Source organism: Alligator mississippiensis, chromosome 7 (genome assembly GCF_030867095.1).
Source record: "Alligator mississippiensis isolate rAllMis1 chromosome 7, rAllMis1, whole genome shotgun sequence".
Taxonomy (NCBI): domain Eukaryota; kingdom Metazoa; phylum Chordata; order Crocodylia; family Alligatoridae; genus Alligator; species Alligator mississippiensis.
The window spans coordinates 61219461-61243894 of record NC_081830.1 but is presented as its reverse complement, the minus strand read 5'-3'; the positions used below and the strand labels follow the sequence as shown (position 1 = coordinate 61243894).

General features: G+C 45.1%; 1 protein-coding gene across 6 annotated transcripts in view; it reads left to right on the top strand.

Moving 5' to 3' along the window:
- Nucleotides 1-24434, top strand: part of LOC102567351 (glutathione hydrolase-like YwrD proenzyme) — a 50960-nt gene that overhangs the window by 7071 nt on the left and 19455 nt on the right. For 5 of the 6 annotated variants that reach the window (XM_059731023.1, XM_014602855.3, XM_019491814.2 and 2 more), the window contains 4 exons: nucleotides 217-370; nucleotides 4648-4801; nucleotides 6344-6550; nucleotides 22798-22950. In XM_059731023.1, the coding sequence (XP_059587006.1) occupies nucleotides 217-370; nucleotides 4648-4801; nucleotides 6344-6550; nucleotides 22798-22950 (668 nt within the window). The remainder of the gene's footprint in view (nucleotides 1-216; nucleotides 371-4647; nucleotides 4802-6343; nucleotides 6551-22797; nucleotides 22951-24434) is intronic. The other variant, XM_059731026.1, reaches the window with a different exon arrangement.

Here is a 24434-nt window from a genome sequence, read left to right as displayed (position 1 = left end):
CTAAAGAGCAAAATATCTTTTAAATGAATGGTTTTCACAGTTTTGATCTCTGAGGAGTTAGGTATTTGTCTCTTACAGGTGAAAATACGTATTCTCCTTGCCCTTGTAATTTTTGATCTCACGATGGCCAGGCTGGTGTTTGTGAGACTGTGTGGCTATGTTTTACTACTAGAAAATTCTCTTGACTGCTACTGGATATAAGCTTCTCTATTTCAGACATTTTAAAGAAGGGTGGCAATGCTGTAGATGCTTCCGTGGCTGTAGCTGCTGCCTTAAATGTCACAGAGCCTGCCAGCACTGGCATAGGTGGGGATTGCTTCTGTCTCTACTATGATGCAAATACAAAGCAGGTGCATGGTCTCAATGGAAGGTAAGTTGGTAAGATGAGGACTGAGAGTTGCTATAATTTATTAGAGTATAGTATAGTTAAATAGGCCTCCTGGGAGCAGAGTTCACCATTAATCTATATCTACCTCTAAATAAACAGATCTTTAGCTAAGTTATATAAAGTGTAAACCTGGAGTAATTTTACTAATTTAAGTGAAGTTATTCTATTTTTTTCTTTAACCTTCATTTCTGCTTTTGAATCCCTCTATATGGAGTTTGTTCAGATATGTGGAGGGGAAAAAAACAAGAATCTATGGCTTGAAGAAGAAAACCCACAAGGCAGCCTTGTCAGGAGATGTTAATCTTTAAATGAACTCTAGAAATATCTGGTTCAGTGCTCTCCCTGCATAACATCCATTTCTACCACTGTCAGAGACAGGCTGCTGGGTTAGATAGACCATTCGTCTGGCCCAATATGACATTTCTTTTCTTATGAAGAAGCATCAGGATGAAGTCTTGCTGATCAGCACATGCTTTTCAAAGAATGAGACTGAACTGAGGCCAGTTCTTGTCCCAAATCTGGAACTCAGAAATGGTGGGTTAGGCAAATCCCATATGTGATTATGTTTAAGAAGACTGCTGGATTGAGAAAAAACAATTTTGACTTATAGTAAATTTACTAGTAGAATCACTAAAAATCACAGGAAACAGTGAAAAATTTTAAAAATCCTGCCAGCGTTGGAGTGATTGTGGCTTTTGCAACTGTTTTGCATGAGACTGGGCAAACCCTCTGGTACAACAACCAGTTATTCATTTGTATGGGACTAGGACTAGGGACAGAAGTTACACACAAACTGGTTTAAGTGATCAGAAACTGGTTAAAACTGTAACAGAACAGAAGTTCAGTACACATAAACCAGTTTCAAAATGGCCAAAACTAGTTTAAGATAAACTTGGTTGAATGAAGTATCAGACTTAACTGATTGAGGTCAAACCAGTTTATGGAACTTCTGTCCCAGACCCCTTCCTGGTTTAAGTTAAATCAGAGTCCCCCAGCATCCCAGCATGCCTTTCAGTCATGTGCTGTGCTGTCTGTTCCAGAGAGCAGGGCTGGCCCCAGCCCTCCGTTCTGTAGCCAGAGCAGGAGCAGGGATGTGGCCAGATGCCAGCCCAGCATGGCGCCCTGAGGCAAAGGGGGCAGGAAGGGGATTTATTCTCCTCTCCCACTCCTCTCCCCTGGGGGACCCAAGCCAGGGTCTGCCTGAATGGGGTGGAGCAGCCCCTGTCAGAAATTTCCTTTCCCTCTTGCTGCTGGAGTGGCGGGAGGCGTGGCCAGCTCCGGCAGCAGCCTCAAGTGAACGGTGGATGGAGGAAGGTTTAATTTGCCCCTCCCTCCCCTGTTCTACCAGCACAGACCCCAGCCAGGATCTGCCCAACTTTCCCCTCCTGCTCCTGGTTCAGCATGGTCCAGGACCCTCCCAGCCAAGGGGCAATTCCACTGTACCTTCCCAACTGCCAGGGCCAGGGTTTCTCTTGAGGAAGCTCAGGAGCAAAGAGCAGATTGTGGGGGAGGAAGGGGAGCAAAACGGCCCCAAGCCCAGGTGGGGACACACACGGAGGTATCACGGCAGCGGCAGCTCATTCCTGGACGTGAGCCCTGTTGAGTGGAGGGACCCAGGCTGGGGGTGAAGGTGGGGAAGGAGCTTGAGTGTGTCAGTGCTAGCGGGCATAGCCGAGCATGCAGCTGGGGAAGTGGCTCCTGCCTGGTGCCCCATTCTACTCACTGGAGATCGGTGCCCAGGCCAGCTCTGGTCCCCGCAGCAGCGCGCGCTGTGTAGATTCACCCCCTTAGGCCCAGGCACTATTACCTGCCCTGGGCCCTGAGCTGGGCATGTACTGCTGACTTCCCCTACCTGGCGGCAGCACAGCATGGCCTTGTGTACCAGGCACCAGGTGCAGCGTTTTACCCCTATGGCTTCCCCTCCGCCACCACCACCACCGTCAAGGGGGCCCACCCTGGTCATACTGGTAGGTGCCGCCCATGCTGTTGAACTGTTTTCGGCCACCAGGCAAGCAGACGGCAGTGGCGGGGATACCATAGGTGCAGCAAGGTGTGTACCAGGCATGGGGTGCTAACCCTATAGGTTCTTTGCCACTGCCATCTGCACAGTCGGTGATTGACCTCAGTGTGGCGGTGCAGGCAGTGCCTACCAGTATGGCCAGGGTGGGCCCCCCTGATGGTGACAATGGTAGTGGAGAAGCTGTAGGGGTAAAGCCCCGTGCCTGGTACGTGGGACCATGCTATGCTGCCACTGCTGCTGCCAGGTAGGGAAAGACTCAACAGTGCGTGCCCAGCTTGAGTCCAGCAGCCTGGGAGATGCAAGTAATAGTGCTTGGGGCTGAGGGAGTTAGGCTGCGCCGTACGTACCATGGTGGGAGCCAGAGCCAGCTTGGGCATTGCTCTCCAGAGGATAGAAGGGGCCGCTGAGCAGGAGCTGCTTCCCTAGCTGCATGCTCGGCTCACTAAACTCTGCCCCAGGCTAGCACTGACCCTCAAGGCCCTTCCCTGCCTGCCCCCAGCCTGTATTCCTCTTCTCAGTGGGGCTCATGTCCGGATGGAGCCACTACCACCATAACCCCTCTGTGCGTATCCCCACCTAGGCTTGGGGCCATTTCGCTCCCCTTTCCCCCCCAACAATCTGGCCTTTCCTTCTTGGTTGCCCCACAAACCCCAGCCCTGGTAGCTGGGAAAGCATAGCAGGATCACCCCTTGGCTGGAAGGGTGGCTCTGGGGTTTCTGGGCCATACTGAGCCACGAGCAGGGGAGAAAAGTTAGGTAGACCCTAGCTGGGGTCCTTGCAAGCCAGTGTGGGGGTTTAAACCCCTCCCCAGTTGTAATCAGCCTGCCAGGGCCTGGCCACCCCCATCCCTGAAGTTCAGGTTCCCTCCAGCCTGAATGGAAGGGAGGACTCGCTCTAGTCTAACTTGCAAAGATTGAATCAAATTTCAGGCTCGGGTTTTTTGAATGTCTGTGCTTAGCCTAGATGGCTTGGGAGCTCCCATTCATTTCAGAGTCAGTGCCTCATGCCGCTGTGTTTTAAATACTTACTTTAAACTGTTGTTAATTTCTGAGATAGTGGGATTAAGCCTTAGAACCTTGTGTGGAAGTGGGAACAGGTAATACCCAACTATTCCATGGAACTAGGACTCAGGTTGCTATCGCTTTGGATCAGCTAGTTTAGACAAGTTACCATGGAGCTGCAAGATTGCCTCCTTCCTTAGATAAGACGGTAATTCAAGTCACTGGGCTTTCTAATTAAATTGCTTAGGTATAACTGGGGCAAGAATTAGATAAATTATTTAAATAAGGGTTTGGCAATGAAAGGCATACAGAATTGCCCCCAATGATCTGGAGTTTGACTACATTCATAACATCATCATGAGTTCAGCCTGAGCTGATTAATGCCCTTTAGCTATATTCATAATTACATGAACTCCCGAGGGGTAGGCAGTCTCTAGCACTGGTTGCATTAGGGTTAATAGTTCACGTTTGAAGCTCATTTACATCTCATTTCTTTTTCAGTTGTTTTTTTCCTGTAGCCAAATAATTGTTTTCCACAGTAACAGTACAAATAATAAAAAAATTATAATGAAGGCATCCAGTTGACTTTATTAGCCTGATGGAAGTAACATAGAAAGAATATCATTTTCAGGTGTTTGTACATTCCTGTTTGTTATGGTTACAGGTGTAGACAGTGAATATTCTACTGGAGATGAGTTTTCTTCATCTTTCTACAAAGTGCCAGGAAACTGTCTTAGTTAAGATTTGTACTGAGGGTCCTCTGATCTCTGATGAAAAATCATTAAAGAATGCTTTGGAGACTTGTATTCATTGCAATAACTTTTCAGAATCTATAGATGATGCACTATTTTTGTATTCCTTGGAACTAGAAATGGCTTGAATCAAAATTTAAAGCATGAAGGCAGGATAAAAAATCTTTACATTGGTTTGAAGATTTAGCTTTGCCACATTGAATACTAGAACAAGACATGAACACTGCTAGTTGAAGAGACCAAGGCCATTTGATAGGATTTTCATATTATTTTCACAAAAAAAGGGCCACAGGTTTTGGCTTATAGCGAACACCTCTATTCACTCCATGGTGTTACTGCTGCACAAGAATTCAACTGAATTTTTATGCTGCTTCCAAGCTTGCTGGAGCTTATGCTGCACTGTTTACAGTAGTACTCTCACTCTTATGCCAGAGAACCTAAAAACCTGATACCTTGTTATGTTATATATGTGCTTTTGGTTTCCAGTGGCAGGTCTCCAAGGGCACTGACCATTGAGCTGTTAAAAGAGCAAGGTTTTGATGAGACAAATCCTCTCCCCCTATTACATGCTCATAATATCACAGTACCTGGTGCAGCAGCTGGCTGGTGTGATGCTGTTTCCCTCTATGGAAGCAAAAAGGTGAAGCTAAATCAAAGTGTTTGCTTTACAAGCAAAGATTAATACACCTCAAATTTCTAATAAACTTGATGATTAAAAATTAAGTAATCTTTCCCCATTATCTTGTCTATGTTAAATCTGTTGGTTTTCCAGCTTTGTTTTCTTTCTTTTCTTTTATCTTCTCTCAAGTAATTTTATGACTGAAAAAGTTTTCATGATAGAGGGGTTTGAATACAAGTAGGTGCTCTTGCCATCCCTGTAGGAGCCAAAATTACCAAGGGCGAGGTTAGAATTAAATTGTGATTTTCCTTCCTTAACTTTTTCTTAATTTTAAATTAAGGGGTAAAATTTTTCAATCTTAATGCTTTACTTGTATAGATGATTTTCCTTTATATAGATGATTTACCTTATTTTATAAACATGAATGTTTAATTACAAAAGTAACTTGCATTGCATGTATAGGTGGGTGGGGATTTTTATACACTGAAGCCTGTTGCAAAGGAAGTATAGTTCCATTTTATGTTGCTACTTGCTGTACAGCATTTGAATAATTGTGACATTTCTCCCTCCTACTCTATCCCTCAACACTACCACTTTGCTTTCAAGAAAATTTGAGATATAACATGAGGACTTTGCTAGTGGCAGTAGCTAATATTTATACTGCTTGAACTAGCAGCATTTAAGGTGCGTTAGAGATTAGATGCTTTCATCTTTAGGGAAAAAGAAGAACAGTCAGGATGCAGCTATAGCTGGTTCAGTACTTGGGGTGAACAAGTTTGTTAGCAACAAGGCCAAGTGAGGGGAAAATGCTTTCCCAGCATTTTGGAGCACTCTGAACCCTGTGCTGTTCTAGACAAACTTTTATTTCATTGTGATTAGGTAGGAAAAGGAAAGTACTAGTGTTTTGAAGTCTGAATACCTCCTGTACTAAAAGAAATCCAAAAAAATTCTTTATCCACAATAACATTGAGCCCACCTGTTAAATTCTGTGGAGACAGCACAGGAGCAGGAGGAAAGTGATTTGGTGTTACTTCATTGTCATTGCTACAAATGTTCAGTGCATGTTTGTAACTGAAGTATGGTATAACAAATGTTGCAGGGGGTTAGGTTGTAGCCGTGTTGGTCTAAGGACATAGGCAGACAAGGTTCCTTGGAAGTTGCAGCAGTTGGTGTGTGCTCCTCCTGGATGGAGCACACACCAACTGCTGACACTTCCTTAGCCTGACGAAGGGTTTTTGAACCCGAAAGCTTGCTTAATAAATATTCTCCAACTATTTGGGTTGGTCTAATAAAAGATATCAAATTCATCCAAGGAACCTTGTCTGCGTATAACAAATGTAACACTTGACCTGCCAAGTGCCATATTACTGCAGTTTGCTGCAGTTTATGCTAATTTATTTGTACCAGCTAAGTCCCTGATTGTTCAGTTTCATGTACTTCACTTTGCATGTGTGAACAGCCTTATTATGTCGGGTGAAACTGCTTGTACGTACATGTTTTTGCTGTATGGAAGCTTTAATTGCCAATTTAATAATCTGGAAATATTTTGTAATCCTCCTTCAGCTCTCCATGGGACAGATTCTTCAACCTGCCATTGAACTGGCTGAGAGAGGCTTTCCTGTGGCAGAGATAACTGCCTACCATTGGAAGCATGACGTCCATGTTCTGCAAGCACCTGGAAATGAGCATGGAAAGGACCTACTCATTCATGGCCAAGCACCTCTTCATGGACAGGTTTTCTGCAATCCTTTTTTGGCTAACACTTTCAAGGTAAGGAAGTGTATATGTCTGAGATTATAACTGCCTGGTCCTCAGAATCAACTAAGTAATCCTTACATTTTTTTACTTCAATTTTATTCTTTAGTGAGGCCTCAGTTCTTTGTTCCCTCTACATCCAAGTTTCCCATAAACTATTTCAGGAAGCTGGTGCACAAGGAACACAGATCTAGCCTCTTAAATTGTTTAATGTAAAGTTAAATAATGGCAAGTTTCAATGAAAAGGACACTACCTGGTGCTTGTCAGATTTCACATGTAGCCGAATTCTCAGATCCTGAACTTGAATTTTAATTTTATGCATTCCCTAACATTTCCATTGAACTCGATGGAAATTCAATGGGAATTGGTAGATTTCACATCCTCAAGGATAGTGTGCCTCATTGTCTACAGTTGTTTGCCCTTTCACCTGCAGAGAATTTATTTCTGATATACATCAGTGTACCTGAGAATAGAACTTGGCTGAACAGTGGGATATAACCATATACATTTAGGGATCCATCAGTCAGCAGAAATAAATATAGCTAAGCATGGGACAAGTAATGGGACATCAAAGGTCTCAGGTTTTGGGGCTTAGAATTGTATTAAGGGATTTTTAAGTGGAAACATGCATTTTGTGAACTGTCTGAAAAATATAACAGAGGGGCCAAATATGGTATGTCTTTTGGTCACATCCCTGTGTTGAAGGCAATGCAGCTGCATGCTACACATGGAGGAACCTGTGGTGGGAATCCTCTGTAGCAAAGATGTCATCTGCTACTGCTCGCTCCTAAGTGCAGGGAGTTTCCTTCCTTCATTAATTCAACTTCCCTGCCTCTCACATTGGGAATAGAGTAGGAGTCAAGACTGCTCACATCCCTCTCTATCTACTAAATAGTTCACATCTGTGTTCCAGTATCTACTTTCCATTCTCCTTCCCTTTTTATAATCACTGAAATTGTGCTAAATTACATTGCTTAATAGGTGCAGATGTCAGTTTCCTAAATAAGGGACTTTACAAAAGAAAAGGTGCAGATAAAGCACCTAAAATTCAAGGGTAAATTCTATTTACTATCATGTCTGTAAAAATCTGGCCAAGCTACATTAGTTGAAGAATTGCATTCCTACAACTCATTTGCTAATTTTTTACTTATGAAGAATATATGCTTACATCATTATAAATGGAAAAAGTGAATATCTATTTCAACTTCACATTAGTATATCCATTCATATTCTTCTTTACATACAGAAATAACATGAATTCAGAAAACTCCTTAAACAGTGATTTAGAAGCATGGAATGTTGTACAAAATGGATTTTAACTATTCTTGAATTGGAAATGTTCTCTGTAGCCAGCCTAATGGCTTGGATGCATTAGGCCAAATTCCTGTCTCATTTAATCTGGTTCAGCACCATTGCTTACAAGCTACTCCTTGTGTTTTTTAAGGGGGGAAAAAAAAGCTTATGAAAAAATGTACAAAAGTTTAGAGAGGATATTTGGAAGTTGCTTTTGCTCTTTATTCTGTCTTTAAAATTGCTAATATACTACTGAATGTGAGTCATTCTTACCATATAGTACTTACAGCCATGTGCTGCTCAGTATTTACTTACAAATAGCTAATGAGATTATCATGTTTGTATACAGACTCTAATTTTCTCAGCACCTGTAAACCTAACATTTTAAAGTTCCTGGGTTGTTTAAAACTGTGGTTCACATGTATTTGTGTGTAAGAGGTTATCAATAAAGGCACTAGCTTGGGGGGGAGGGTATTCTGTGCCCTCTCAGAATCATAGTGAAACAGGCCAGCATGAAGCCCCTGCAGGATTGGGACCCAAATCATTAGAAATTTCATATAATACTTTTTTTCTTTTAACACATGGCTTTACTTTTAACACATTCATTTTTATATAATCATAGCTAAGAGATGAGTATTAGTAAACTTGCACTTACGTTCATAGCTCTTTGGAGTAATTGATTGTATAGTAACAATTTGATTCATTAGTAAGATTACTCACATGGTTGATATGGGTGGCTTATACTACAAAACACTCCTGGATATTTTAGTAGTTTGTGTTTTATTGCTTGGTTTGTTTGTTTTTTATAAATGCTTTTGGCAGCTTTGGGAAACTTCAGTCCTGTTAACATCATCCGTATTAGACTTCATATTATTCTTTCTGCTGAAAGAACTGAACAACATGAAACAAATAGAAACCCTAGCTGTCTTCAGAAAGCAAAACAAAATACCAAACCGTCACCCAATGTGGCTGTCTGGGAGCAGAGGCCAACAAGGTCTTCAGTTCAGAAGCCCCTCTGATAAAACACACAGGTACTGTGTCACCTTTCAGTGCCTGGCTTGTGGAATAAAGAGATGGAATAAAAAGTGATCAACCGTTTACATTGTCCCCTGGTAAATTCATGATTTTGTTTAGAAGGCGCTGCTACGGCCTAAAACGAGAGACTTTATGCAGATCAGTAATATCACCAGGCTAATATCTGCTGGGTGAGATTACAGAAGTGTACCCTGTCCCCTTCCAACCCACCTCAGTAACTTGCAAATATCATAGCTAGTAGGGAGAATTTTTTAAAACAAGTCAAAGGGCCAACCAGCAACAAAAGTGGGCTAAGCGCACTTTAAGGACATAATCCTGCCAAAGCTGATGTACGTGCCTAACTTTCTGGGCTACTTTCACAACTATGTTCATAAATCTTGGTAGTACTGGAGTGAAACTGTAGCTGTGATTGTCCAGGAAATGTGTCAAAGGCAAGAATTTTTCTGCATGTCTTATTGAATCAACTGTAAGGCTAGGGTAGACTTGCATAAGCTTTCACAGATTCATAGATAGATTGTTAAGGGCTGGAAGGGACCATGTAGATCTTTGGGTCCAGTCCCCTTGCACTAGGAAGGAAAAGACAACTGGGGTCAAGTGACCCCAGCGAGGTGACTGTCCAGTCTCCTTTTTGAAGATTTCCAGGGTAGGTGACTGCACCACCACTGAAGGGAGTTTATTCCACAGTCTGGGCACCCTGACTGAAGGAGTTTTTCTGGAATTGAGCCTGAAAAGACCTTCCAGGAGTTTGTATCCATTACTCCTGGTCTTCTGCAGGGGTGTCCTGGTGAACCGAGTTCTTGATGTATTCCCCTGATGTAGTGGTAAGCTGCTACCAAGTCCCCTCTCAGCCTTCTCTTCTGTAGGTTGAAGAGACCCAAGTCCCTCAGCCTCTCCCTGTCTTGTAAGTCCCTGATCATATGGGTGGCTCTTCTCTGGACCCTCTCAAGTTTTTCCACATCCTTGTTGAAGTGCGGCACCCAGAACTGGACACAGTACTCCAGCTGTGGTCTCACCAGTGTGGAGTACAGTGGGAGTATCACTTCCTTAGTTTTGCATGACATACAACAGTTAATGCATGCCTGCGTGCTGTTTGCCCTGCTGGCCACAGCATCGCACTGCCAGCTCATTTTCATATGATGGTCGATCACTACCCCTAGGTCCCTTTTGGCTGTGGTACAAGTCTAATTGTCACCACCGAGCCTGTAGGTATGTTGGGAATTGTTTGCCCCCAGATGGAGCAGCTTACACTTCTGAGTGTTGAACTTCCTCTGGTTCCGGTCTGCCCAGCTTTCCAGCCTGTCCAGGTCTGTCTGTATCTGCAACCTATTTTCTGGCATGACTACGCTTCTCCATAACTTGGTGTCGTCTGCAAACTTGGTCAGTAACTTTTCACCCCCACATCCAAATCATTGATAAAGATGTTGAAAAGCACTGGTCCAAGCATGGACCCCTGAGGGACACCACTGGTCTCTTTTTGCCAGGATGACACAGGTCAATTCATGAGAGCTCTCTGGGTCCTACCATGCAGCCAATTTTCCACCCACTGAACTGTTGAGCAGTTAAGCCCACAATCTTCCAATTTTTCCACAAGTATATCATTGGATACTAGATCAAAAGCCTTTTGGAAGCCTAGGTATATAATGTTGACCTCCTCTCCCGTGTCCAGGTGGTGAGAGACTTGTTCATAGAAGATGAGACCTACCTGTGACAAAGCCATGCTGGCTGTTGCTCAGGATCCTACCCTCAACAAGTGTATCACACACAGATTCTTTAATGAGTTTTTCCAGGATTTTCCCTGGGATGGAGGTTAGGCTGATTGGCCTATAGTTGCCTGGGTTCTCCCTCTCCTCCTCCTTGAAGATAGGCACAATGTTGGCCCTCTTCCAATCCTCAGGGATCTCCCTTGTACACCCCGATTTCTGAAAGAATTTTTTATACAGGGGTTCTTCAATTACCTCAGCCAGCTCCATCAGCACTGTTGGGTGAAGTCCATCTGGTCCTGCTGACTTATAAATGTCTAGCTGTTCTAGCTGGTTTTGCACCAGCTCAGCATCCACAGTGGGAAGGCTATCATTCCCACCATGCTCCCTGTAATCCTTATCTCGCTTGTCTTTCCCCTTGGTCTGTTGAAATACCAAAGCAAAGTGGGCATTTAGGAGTTCAGTTTTTTCCTGAGTGTCCGCTACCAGCTGTCCCAAAGTGTTAAGCAGGGGCCCCACACTTCCATTTGCTTTCCCTCTGCTCCCTACATACCTAAGGAAGGACTTCTTATTGTCCTTGACTCCCTTGTCTAACTTAAACTCAGTTGCCCCCTTAGCTTTCCCAGTCATTTCCCTATAAGAGCAGACCACTGTTGTATAGTCCTCTTTGAGAACTTTCCCTAGTTTCCGCTGTGTGTACGCTTTTTTCTTTTTCAAGAGGACCACAATGTCCCTATTGGGCTAGGAGGGCTTGCCAGCCCTTCTGCTACCTTTCCTTTTCATGGGAATAGTTTTCTTTTTTGCTTCGAGGATTGTGTCCTTGAGGAAAGACCACTTTTTGTGCACCCCATTTGCCTTCTGACCCTGGTCCTGCATCGCCTCCCCTACTAATGCCCTGAGCCTGTTGAAGTCAGTATTTTTGAAGTCCAGGACTTCAATCCTGCTAGTTGATTTGTTAACCTTGTGGTGGACAGTGGACCTGATGAGCTCGTGGCTGCTGTCGCCCAAGCTACCCTCGGTGTTCAAGACGCATACCAGATCATCTCCTTTGGCCAAGACCGAGTCTAGGAGAGTGGTACCTCTGGTTGGCCCTTGCACTTCCTGGGTCAGAAAGAGCTCCTCAATTACAGTTAAGAAGCTACATGACTGATTCGACCTAGCTGAGTGTTCTTCCCAATCTCTGTCTGAGTAATTGCAGCCGCCCATGACAACCAGCGTCCTTGCACGCGCGGCCTCTGTCAGTTCTGGAGAGAACTCCAAGCTGCTCCCCTTGGTTCAGTGGCCTATAGTAAATGCCCACAGTTAAGTCTCTCTCACCTCCCTCCCTCCCTCCCCCCAAAGCTTGACCCAGAGGGTTTCTAGCTGCCTATCTCTAGAGCCAGTGTCAGCTTCCATAGAGGTATACTGCTCCCTCACATAGAGAGCTACCCCTCCACCTGTGCAGGGTGTAGCCCTCTATAGCTATGGTCCAGGTTTGCGAGGAGTCCCACCAAGTCTCTGTGATCCCTACTGTGCGGGCCGGGTCAGGCCCCGGGCCCTTTTCGTCGCTCTGCATGCGGGCTGTGGCCGGCAGCCCGGGCAGGCCGGGTCGGAGAGGGCAGGCGCCGAGCTAGAATTAGGCACAGACACTTAACGGTTGGTTTTAAGATTGTTTACTTACACTGAGATGGTCACGGTGCAGGCTGAGAACTTGCTTGAGTTGCGGTTACAACAGAAAACACGAACACACGTGGAGTTTGCTAGGCTCCACGCAGACAGAACATGAACAATCACGTGGAGTTTGCTAGGCTCCACGCAGACAGAACTCCGGATGTCCAGGACAAGCGCGCATAAAACTCGTCGATACGTCTTATAGTAGGCTCCGTTCGAAGACGGGAAGAGGTGGGCGGTGGATCAGGCTGCCAAACTCCTCTGGGCAACACACAGGGTTTCTATTACCCTGCCGCGCACACCCAGAGTCCCCACGAGATGGATGCAGAGTCCTCTTCGGCTTGGGCAGAAACTGCTCAAGCCTCTTATACGGCTAGCAGGCCAATCGCTAGCCGCCACGTGGGAATAATTTAGCACTAGCCAATTGCGGGGCACGAATTTGCATGCGAAGAGCGGGAATTCCTTTGCACCGTGCATTTCTGTGTTGCAAAGAAAATGCAGCCTGCAAAGACCGCTGCAAAGTGGCAGGAACACTCCTTTGCACGTGGGTTCTCTGCGCAGCAGAACTCCTCCGTGCAATGAAGCTGTAAACCCACGGGGATAATTCGAGTGCCGAAGCGCGCACACAAAAAATCAGACCTTTGGGTCATGACACCTACCAGGTCATATTGCCCACTAGAGAGCAGGAGGGCTAGCTCCTGCTGCTTGTTCACCATGCTCCTAGCATTGGTGTACAGGCAGCTGAGGCCCCCAGCCAACACCCTCGATTTCCTGAGACGCTGTGGGAGAACCGTTCCGTTAGCATTTTCAAAAAGTGTTATCTTAGTATCCTCTATGTGGGAACTTTCCTGTGTGCCAGTCCCCAGGCATTTTCCACTTGGAGTTTCCGCATCCCCAGCAAAGTCAGTTAAAAACCCTGTCTAGTAGATCAGCCATCCTAGCTGAGAACAGGGACTTACCTCTCCATGTGAGGTGGATGCCATCTCGTCCCAGGAGTCCTCTCGCCCTGAAGTGTATGCTGTGGTTGAAGAAACCAAAGCCCTCGCGGTAGCACCACTGTTGAAGGGGACTGTTTACTTCTTCCACGCAGCCCTCCCTCTTGGGTCTGTGTCCTGCAACAGGGAGCACAGAATAAAAAAACTACTTGAGCCCCCAGTCCCTTGAGCCCAGCCCCCAGAGCCCTGTAGTCACTCATGACCTGGTCCAAATTACTCGTGGCCATGTCATCCGTGCCCACAAGGATGAGGAGCATGGGGTAGTAGTCGGAGGGATGGACGAGCCTGGGGATCCTCTCCTCAACATCCCAGATGCGGGCCCCAGGAAGGCAGCAGACTTCTCTGGTCGAGGGAGGCCTTTCCAGTACAAAGCATTTTTGGGGGGGTCTGAGGACAAGGCTGCAGGTTTAGGGACTGGATGATTCTAGGGAAAAGGGAGCTCTGAACTGTGGGCTTGTTTTTTTTTTAACCTGGAAAATGCACTTGAATTGAAATAAAATAGGACATGATACTTACTCACTGGTACTTTTCATATAATCGATTTAATCACTGTTCTTATGCTAGCTCTCATATTCTTAGGATATTACGTGTACATGATATGAAGACACTAGAACATTTTTTTTTAAATGGGAATAAAAAAATATGCATTTAGCTAGGAGTCTGTAGTGTTTTTACCTCTTTATTCAGATGCAGGCTGATGTAGTTTGATTTTGTTAGATGTTTCTTTGCAGTCTGTTTTATGCCTAAAGAATATACAAAATCCTGTTTCCCTGAATACAACAGGAATCTTATAGCAAGCCTACAATGTCTTTCATTCACAGTGCCAGACACAATACACAGTTTGCTCTGACTGTTTTGGGTAGGGGGGAGGGAGTCCTTCCCCTCCTCACTGCTTCTCTGGTGTTTTCTTTTGCTTTTCAAACTCTTGAGTATATATAGCTCCAGCAGTCTGTGTCTTGCTGTGCATTTGCTATCAGTGCCATGGATATTTTCTTCTTAGCTTGGCAATGCAGGGTTTATGTTCTGGGCCAGGGCTTTTACTGTTTCAGTTTTTACTAAACAAAGGAATATTCTAAAATGTCCCTTCTGTAGCCTGAATGAGGAGGGTATTGATAAACCTCACTGAAATCAATGGTTGTAATCCAGCCTGGGACAGTTGTCATGCTGATAGTTTATGCACGTAAAGCTCTTTTTCCATGTGAAGAATTAGGTTTGTGAGATTAAAGTTAAAAGATGCTTTATTCTGTGGTTATAAGTAAACAAATGGAGGCAGCTGTATTTTTCTCATGTCTGTGGGCATGATAAAGGCTGATTTTAAGCAGAGGAGAAATGTTTTATTATAAATGGCTGATTAGTGAACGGTCTGAGGCAGTCTGAATTAAATTAGTTTTATTTCCACAGCAACTCATACTGCTTCCTGGCTAACTTGGTTTGAGTAAACATAAAACTGAAATTAATGGGTGATGGCTGTCCACTTATTAGTGAGCAGAGGCTTATCATAAATATCAGTATCCTGAACAGACAAAGATACTTTACAGTCCAACAACAAGGTTATGTTGCAAGTGGTTCAGATACAAATGTCAGCAAAGAAACAGATACCTAATTAAGATTGAGGGCCTTTTGATATGTAACACCATCTACACTAAAAGCAGACGCATGGGCTCAATAGAATGAAATATGCTGCATTACTTCATTTCTTTTTTAGCATGAAATCATACTGTCAAGTGATATAGCAAATTTAGTGTGACTCTACAGAACAAAGTAACATTTAACCCATTTAACAACATAAGTAGAAGTTTTTTCTTTGGGTGGGGGGAGTGAAAATTCTGTTTTTACCTCAAATCTGGATCTCAAAGGTAAGTCAGTTACCACCATTGTTACAAAACATACAGTAGATACAAGTGCCTCATTCACTAAATGCATGAACCTTAACATGAAAAAATCTGTTTTACTATTGTTGGAGTGGTTCTGATTAGGGAAGAATAGTATTTCTGATTTTTTACTTTTTTAAAGGGAAAAACAAGCCCTTACTGCTATTCTAAAAGCTGCAGCAAAGCTTTTTTCCCCAACGTTTTGATGTTGTCTCTTAAATATTTGGATATGTTGTAGTTACCAGAGCTGGTGTGTGGATCTCCCAAAACAACCATAGCCTTCCATGAAATTGGGTTCCCTGAATTATGCCACCCAGAAAGTAGAGCAGTCTTCTTTTATGCATAGCGTTCTCGTGAAGCTTCCAGGTTGGAAACACTAAAATGTTGGACTTATTTAAAAATACTTTATAAGAAATATTTCACACCAGTAGATTTTTTTTCTTTTGATGTCTTTGGTTATATCCCAGTTTGGGCTTGACTCTTCCAAATGAGCAAGTAAGACTTTAAATTTTCCATGTATTCTTAAAAACAGACTATTTGCACAAATGCTTTTCCCTCAGAAGTTAAATACTTGCATGTCTTGAAGAATTTTTGTTTGCTTTTTACAGGCAAGTTCTAAATCTTTCTCATTCAAAAATGGTTAAGTATTTCTTTTTTGTTTTTTAGCTTGTCTACATGATTTAGGAGAGGAGTTTTATTGTGATTCAGTTAATTTAGATGGCTTTTGTTATGGTCTGGTACTAATTTGTTAAATATTAACCTGAGTTGAATACTCCCTTGTATGCAGAGATGATACACCTCCCACTGTTTGTCCTCTCATCCCTTCGGTACCAGGTACCTATGGCAAAATGTGCTCGTCATTTTGCCCTTGAAGTTACAATTTTCCATTGTATCAGATTACTGCAATGCTCTACCTTTGCATTGGCTGTGGTAGAATGCAACAGTGTAAAGGTTAAGATTCATTTAGCTTGATTCTAATCTCACTAACAACAGTGCAAACCAGGAAAATTCAGTCGTTTGATTTAACAGTAGCGTGAGAATAAAACCAGAGTCTTGCTTTTCTGTCCTTACTGACGTTTCATTCAGTGATGCAGGATTTCCTTCCTGTTCGTATAAATAGCTTTGTATGAAGAGTCTTTCTTTAATAATTCCAAGATATTCCTCAGAAGTAATGAAACACATGTCAATTTAGAAGAACTCTTTCCCTCTATTTCACTGATACATTGTAGAGTGAATGTCCCTTCTAACAGTCAGGCATTGGTGTCAACTACTATACCAAACAATGTCATCTTGCTGTTTCCTTTGCTACCCTGTCTGTATCCATCTGGCTCATATTTTGGTAGCAGGCTCCTGAGGCAGGACCTGTCTCTATTCTGTGATTGTATTAGTGCCTATCACAGTGGTGGGCAAAATACGGCCCGCAGGGCCATTCTATCCGGCCTGCAGGGCCCCTAAAAAATTAAGAAAATTAATATTTATTTGTTTTTGGTTCCTGTCAAAAATGACAGGAACCAGGGGCAGTAGGATCCAGGGAAAGCCTGGAGCTGGCACAGGGCCCAGGCTGGCAGCGGGAGTGGGCTACAAGCTGGTGCTGAGCATGGGGAAAAGTGGCCCCTTGTCCACTCCGTGCCTGTGTCTGCTCAGGACAGCCCCATGTGGGCTGTGAGTGGCTGCAGCAAGGAGCACCAGCCACGGGGCAGGCGAGGGGCCGCTTTTCTCCATGCTCTGCACCAGCTTGTGCCCTTCCAGGGATCAGGGGGTTGGGGCTACACACTGCTCCCTGCCTGTACTGCGGGGGGAGTGAGCGGGAACATGGGCACCGCTGTCCTGGGGCTAGGACCGGTGGGTCCCAGAGCAGGTCGGCAGAGGTACAGGGTCCCGGCAGGCAGGGGCTCTATGGAGCCAGGCCAGCTCCCCCCTCTCCCTACTGGTGCAGCCCAGCCTGGCTTCACAGACCCCTGCCAGCCCATGCCCTGCTCTGGGCCCCGCCAGTGCTGGCCCTGAGACATTGGTCTCAAGACACTGGGGCATTGGTCCCAAGATGGTGACCAGGGGGCAGGGCACCTGTCAAGGGGCAGAGCTACCCATGCAGCCCTCGACAGCTTGCCAAAACTGGGTAGGTGGCCCTCCGCCCAAAATAGTTGCCCGCCCCTGGCCTAGCACAATAGGTTCCCAGGCACTACTGCAGTACAAATAATACTGATTTAAAGCTAAGGAAAATAAATCATTAAGTTATGGCAGGTATTGCTGGGTCTTGGCTCCATTTGATGTGTGTCTGGATTACATGGTAACAAGTACAGCAGAATAAACTAAATTTACATATAAACCATGTTGTTAGCACCAACTAAAGAAATGAAAAGGATGCTTCCAGCTCCTGCTGTCCTCAAATTCCCTGTCCTCCCCTTGTTCGTTTGCAATCAAGAGTCAGAGCAGATGTCTGAGGTTGGGGGATTCCAACATCCCCATTTGGTGTCACCCCATCTGTTTGGACTTTGCTCTAGTGTGCTACTTCCTCCTTCCCCAGCCTGTCTCTATCATCCCAGATCCATCTCTTGTCTTAGCTACTACTGTTTCTACGATCAGTGCACTCCCTGAAACATTGCTATCCCAGTAGCTAGGTGCACGCTGCCTGGCCAGATATTCATTAGTGTCTTGCAGGCCTCACTTTGGCACAGTGGTGCCTGCTGCTCTCCACCCATTTTCCTAGTTTAGTTGTATATACTTTCTAGGCCTCTTCCTTCTGCATCTGCCTGTACTGACACAAAACAGCCATCAAGTTGATTTCTTCTCTTGAATTAAAAAAAAACAAAACACCTCCTACCAGAGAGAAGTCCCTATGAATGCTGGTACTTCCACGCCTAATTCCTGGGCCTTGTAATTATTATGGCTTCTAAAAGGGTGAGGGGGAAAAAAAATAGGAGAGAACTGTAACTATAGTGGTCCGGTCCTGCACACATCTAAACCAGTATTAGAGAGACAGAGAAAGAGAGACTGACTTTGTGTTCCAGAGGCATGGGGGCAAACTCAGCAGAACCTGAGGGGGAAAGATTTAAGGGAGGTGTCATTCCTGCAGTTATGAGATACATAAGATTGCTCCCTCCTACCCTCTGGGCTAGGGACAAACGTTCAAAAAGCCTGAGCCTGAATTGATTCAATCTTTGCAGGTTAGTCTAACCTGGCTAGGCTAAACTGTTTTGTAACTGCATAGACATCCCTGCTCGACTGAAGAAATGCAGGCACATGCTTGCAGTGGCTCAGGCTAAAAGCCAGGGCTCATTAGGGAAGTCCTCCCTTCCCTTCCCTTCCCTTCCCTTCCCTTCCCTTCCCTTCCCTTCCCTTCCCTTCCCTTCCCTTCAATGGTGCTGAGTTGGGACAAACATTGCATAAACCAGTTTGACCCAAATCAGTTAAATCTGATACTACTTTCAACCAGGTTTATCTTAAACTGGTTTCAGCAATTTTCAAGCTGGTTTATGTGCACGGTTGTCTGTTCTATTACAGGTTTAAACCAGTTTCTGATCGCTTAAACTGGTTTATGTGTAATGCCTGTCTCTAGCCCTGGTGTCCCATAGAACAGTGGTGTCCAGCTTCTTTGTCTTCTGTAGGCCAGATCCAGATTACAGGTCTTTAATGCTGCCATTGCTCACCCCCCTTTTCCCCTGATGCCAGTTGCAGGTAGGCTCCAGGTATGATGACAGGCAAGAGGGTATGTGGAGGGGGAAATGACCAGCAGCAGCATTTCCCCACTGAGTGCTAGAGCTGTGCTGACAAGCCCCTTGGGGCCTGCAGGTCAGCCACCAGTTAGACAGCTGTGGCATAGGGAATTCACAGCACACCTAAATCTGGGTTTTCCCTTGCCCCAGCATAAGGAAAGGGGCAGGAATAGTACAGAATGAGCTATGGAGGGAGAGTTTTTGACTGCTATGAAGCAGAATGCCAGGTGTATCTTATGTTGGGGTTGGTACATAATCAAATTTGATCTGTGTAGGCAGTAGCTGTGAATGATTTCACTGTCAGATGTACTTTCTGCTGATGTGTTGGCATCAGCATTGGAGATAGCCAGATGGAGGCTGGACACAGTTCAACTGCAGACATGATCAAAGACTCAGCACTTCAGATCCTGAATAGAACTTGCACAACAGGAGCTCCATGTGTTATTTTGTCTCAGATGAATATGTAAAGACAGTAGTGTCTTTGCTTCTGTGTTTGCTGCTGCCATCTGGAAGCTCTGTGGAAGGACTGGGAAGCAAGAATGGACTCCTGAAATTCAAGATTCTAATGACTCCATTTAATTACTTTAGGTCTATTGTACAAATGATGTACAGTACTTATTTTTATTGTTCCTTTTTAACTTGGTAATTAGCTAGTAAGTGTAACTCTTAAGATAGCTGGGAGTTTACCCCCTTGAATGTAGCCACATGCCTACTCCTTTTTTCAGTCTGAGACATGTTTTTTCTCGTATGGCATGATGTCTTTTTAAGATATCAAATATTTGAAAGACTCAGTAAATACCCCAGCTTGGAAATGATAAGCCGTGCATGTAAATGTATGTGCAAGCAGTATCATTTTGTTAGCATGATAACACACCTTTCTGTCTTATTTAATTACATAACTATGGAATTCCTTTCAGCTCTCAACAACGTCAGTGCTGTTTGGTCTGTATACTTACTGTTTGAGTATCTGTCACGCCCTTGGCCATCTGAATTAAGAGGCATGTATTTCATATTCATGCATACAATTATCTATATTAAGTCAAAGCTACTTAACATACCAGTGACTGAGAAGTTGAAGTTCCAGTATCTGAGATTTCTTAGTGGTTTTCTATAAATGTAGTTTCTTTGTACTTGGCTTGCACTTGCCACCATTTGGTAATGATTTATCTAACCTGAGGTGCAGCCCTGTTTCACTTCCCCCTGCTGGTGCGGGCCCACCTCTCACTTGAGTTTGAGCATGTGGTCCTCTGGCGCATGGTGCCCACCTTTGAGGAATGCTGGGCTGTCAAGGGGGCGTTGTGCCAAGTCAAGGGGGGACGCCTGCTCCTTGCACTGTGGTGCCATCACCTGTACAGGGTGTGGGGGCGGGTCCAGCAAGCTGAGACCTCAGGCTTTGTCTGTGCGGGGTGACTCCTGATGTCCTGAAGCCCCACTGGGCATCCCCACTGGCAGAACTGTATATATGTATATATTTCTTTGTCCCCTATTTTTTTTATTTTTGTCTAGAGTGTGTGGGCAGGCCTTGCAGGCCATGAGCCCAGGCCTTGTCCTTAGAGCTAGACCTTTAGGCCAACCTGTATATGGTCCTTACTGCCCCCACATTTGTCACCCTCCCCAGAATAAATGTTTCTAAAAGTAAAAAACAAACAAACAAAAAAACCTCTATGGATCTTTCTCTGGACTTTCATAACATAATCAAGGCTGCTTATTGTCAGCATAGGGACAAGAATTGGCAACAATCAGGGGTTGGCAATATTTTTGGGCAGAGTGCCAAAAGCATCCACAACCTTGATTTGTAAGATGTTGATGTGCTAGGGTCAGAAAGTGGGGGAGCCATCAGGCTGACGGAGGGTGTTTGAACCCTAAAGCTTGCAAAGAAGAATTGTTCCAACTATTTTAGTTGTTTTAATAAAAAATATCATATTTACTCAAAGAACCTTGTCTGCCTATATCCTTAAACCAACACGGCTACAACCTATACCCCTGAAACATGGAAGATTATTACGTTGCCTTGTGATTGTGACAAACACGGTGAGTCTTCATCATCATACTTGATAGTTTGTAAAAGTGCTGTGAAGCTTCATAAGGTTATACAGCAAAAGTTTTGGGTAGATCAAATGCTAAATGCCACCTGATCTCTCTGGAGGGAGCCTCATGTGCCTCAAAAGCCATGCTAAACAGAATGAATTCTTGACCTCCCTACAAGGGAGGGTTGGGAAGATGGCAGAGTTCCTCCATATCAGGTACAGAGGAAAATGGATGTTGCAGAATTTCCAGAGAGAGGTTAGAGCCTACAATCTATGTAGGCTCCCCAGAGCTCCAGGAGGAATCATGGATGGCTGTGTCCAAAGGTCTTTGTACCACTCCTGCCATGAGGCTGGGACTGTTCAGCCCTGTGCATTTCCTAGGGATTATAAAAACACAGTTAAAATAGTAATCACTACCACATTTCCTTTTTTCATCTCTCACTTAGCTTGTTTCATTCTTATTTGACACATTTAAACCATTTTTTGTATGGGCAGAATGTGTGTTGCATAAACAACTGTATTCCAAAAAAACAGCCATGCTTAGAAAATTACAAGCGCCAGGAGAAGATTTTTGAAGATGTGGTTAGACAGTGGTTGTAGACTTTGCTGTGGTTGTATGCAAAGTCACTGTATATTTAATAGTTACTCTGGTGTGTTAGCAGCATATATTCTCATTTTATCATGATCCTTAAATGTCAGCTAGGTTGAATCCCATGTAAATACCTGCTTTGTACTCTAATAATAAAAAATGCTTGTCCCTGCATTATCAAAGGATTACATAGTGCTGTATGAATATCAATTACATTTTATAGGTAAGTAAAATGAATACCAACATTTTCAAACTTGGATTCTTAAAATTAGTCATTTATGATCATGTTGAGGTACTCAGTTAATAGGCCTACATTTCAGAGGTGTTGAATATACCGTAGCTTTAATTAGAGTCCTTAGGGTGCATGGTATGTGAAATGGGTGACATTTCAAACTCCCTGAGTTACTAGGTGCACCTGGAAGGCCTTGTATTCCTCCAAAAGTGCTCAGCTGCACTGGAAAAGCTTTGGAATAATTGCAAGCATAGACCAGTGGTATTTTTTTGTTGACAAAATTCTATGCTGGTAGGGTAAACAGATCTGAATGGGTTGTATAGGCTGCAGGACAGGACAGAATTGGACCATGTCATCCAGGATGCACGGCTGTTTCTGGAATCTAGTCTACATAGCCAAATCATTTCTGAAGTTGAATTGACCTAAATCGGTGGTGTCAAACTCATCTGGCCCCACAGACCAGATAAGTGGTGCAGGTCTGATTTGTGGGCCAGATGAACAATCCAGCGCCAATTCCACAGGTTAGAATGGGCTTACCCCCCTAGCCCCACCCCCCAGCATACCAGGTCCAGTGCCCCTGGCCTCTACTCGGCTGGTCTGGGACTGTACCACATGTGTCACCCACTCCAGCTGGTCTAGGACATGCACTACACACAGTGCACACCCCAGATTGGCTGGAACAGGTGCTGTGTCCCCTGGACCAGCTGTAAGAAGTGCTATAGGCACTAGATCTGATACGTAGGAGGACCCAGACTGGCTCAGCTTGGGTATCACATGCAACATGTGCATCAGACCACCTGGGACAAATGCTATATGCAGCATACATCTCAGACTGGTTGGGGCAGATGCCACATGTGGTTTGCATCCTAGGCCCTGTTCACGAGGTTGGCTTGGTGCATGCCCTGTGTGGGTCATCTAGAGACCCAGGGTCAGCACTGGGGACCTGCTGATGAAGCTCCACAGGCTACATATGGCCTGTAGGCCACATCTTTGACACTCCTCACCTAAATCATCCATGTATGATTGTAATTGCAATGATGTAATTGTCAGTCTCTTTGAGATGAAGATGCCAATTTGACATTGATCAAAATAAGCTTCCAACCCTGCACTGTTCTTTCTATGATAAACTCAAGGTGTCATTATAATTAACTTTCAGGAGATAGCAAGATGTGGGAAGAAAGGATTCTATGAAGGTACAATTGCAGCGGCTGTTGTAGAAACTGTTCAGAGACATGGAGGAGTAATGGATTTAGAGGATCTCAAAAGCCATGTAACTGATGAAGTCAAACCGATTTTCACAAATTATAAGGTAGGAGGGATTGTTCAGTGCTTTGAACTTGGTAGAGCCTGTGAGCCAGGATTTCCAAGTCTTGAATAATTGAATGTGCCTATTTGCCTGCCTACCATATCTGTCAATAGCTAGCATACACTGTGACTCAAGGGCTTGTCCTTGACAACCATATGGCCATTTTGTATGTATTAAGACCATCTATATTGGGAGTGGGCCGGATCCATCCTGCAGGCGGGCACCAACCAATTAATTATATCAAGCCCGGCTGATGTCTGCCTCTTCTGCACTTCCCATGAGGCTGAGTCCCACCTGGGGTAGCACGTGTTATGCTCCCAGCCTCCCCCACCAGGGGCCCCAGCCCTTGCCAAGGGCCACAGTTTCCAGGCAGGGCAGCTACTGCCCAGGGAACTGTTAGGCTCCTCCAGCGACTCCTCCTGTCCCTGTTGCAGTTCTCTGAGCAGCAGATATGGAAGGTAATCTGCAGTGTTGAGGGAAGTGGGGTTGAGAATGGGCTGTGCCTGGAGCTCACTTTAGTCCTGCTTGTATATGGCTGGGCAGGGGAGTGAGTGGATGGAGGAGAGACATGTATGAGCTTGGCTTCTCGCAAAGTCCCGCCAGGCAGGCGCATGAGAGGCAGATGGGGCAGAAGCAGCAGCTGCAGGAGCCAGCCTGGGCTTGGTTATAGCCCTGTCAGGCAGGTACAGGACAGGCAGGTGGGGCAGAAGAAGCAACAGGAGCCAGTGCAAGCTTGGCTACAGCTCTGCCAGGAAAGCATGGGACAGGCAGATGGGGTGGAAGCAGCAGCATCAGGAGCCAGCGCAGGGTGAGCTGTAGCCCTGCTGGGAGGGGGCAGGACACAGAGACCAAGGGAGCTTGTGGCATCAGGCTTGGGTCCCCGCCCCCCCGGCTTCTCCTAGGAACTTCCTTTGCTGCCCACCGGTGGTAGCTGCTTTCCCACCCATTTGCAGTGCTGCAAGCCAAGTAGCAGTACGGATCCTCCACCCCGCCACTCCCGATCCCGTCCCCCATACCCCAACCCCACACACCACCATACCCCTACACATTTGGGGAACAAACAGGAGGAACTCACCCTCAGAATAGCCAGTTCAAACCCAGACATAGAAGGGCTTACAGAAACGTGGTGGGATTCATCCCACGACTGGGCAGTTAGCATTAGGGGCTATAGGCTCTACAGGCGGGATAGAGAAGGAAGGAAGGGAGGAGGTGTGGCGCTCTATGTCAAAGAGCAATACACATCCTCTGCCAGCAAAATGGGGTCGGAGGAGGGGCAAGCTGAAGTGCTCTGGGTCAAGATACAAGGGGATCGTGGGGAGAGGGATTTAACGGTGGGAGTCTACTACAGACCCCCCAACCAAGGGGAGGACCTGGACTGGGAATTTTTGGGCCAGCTTGCAGAGGCACTTAAGGCAAGGGATGTAGCTGTCATGGGTGATCTAAATTACCCGGACATCTGCTGGGAGGAGCAGTCAACCAGGTCGGAC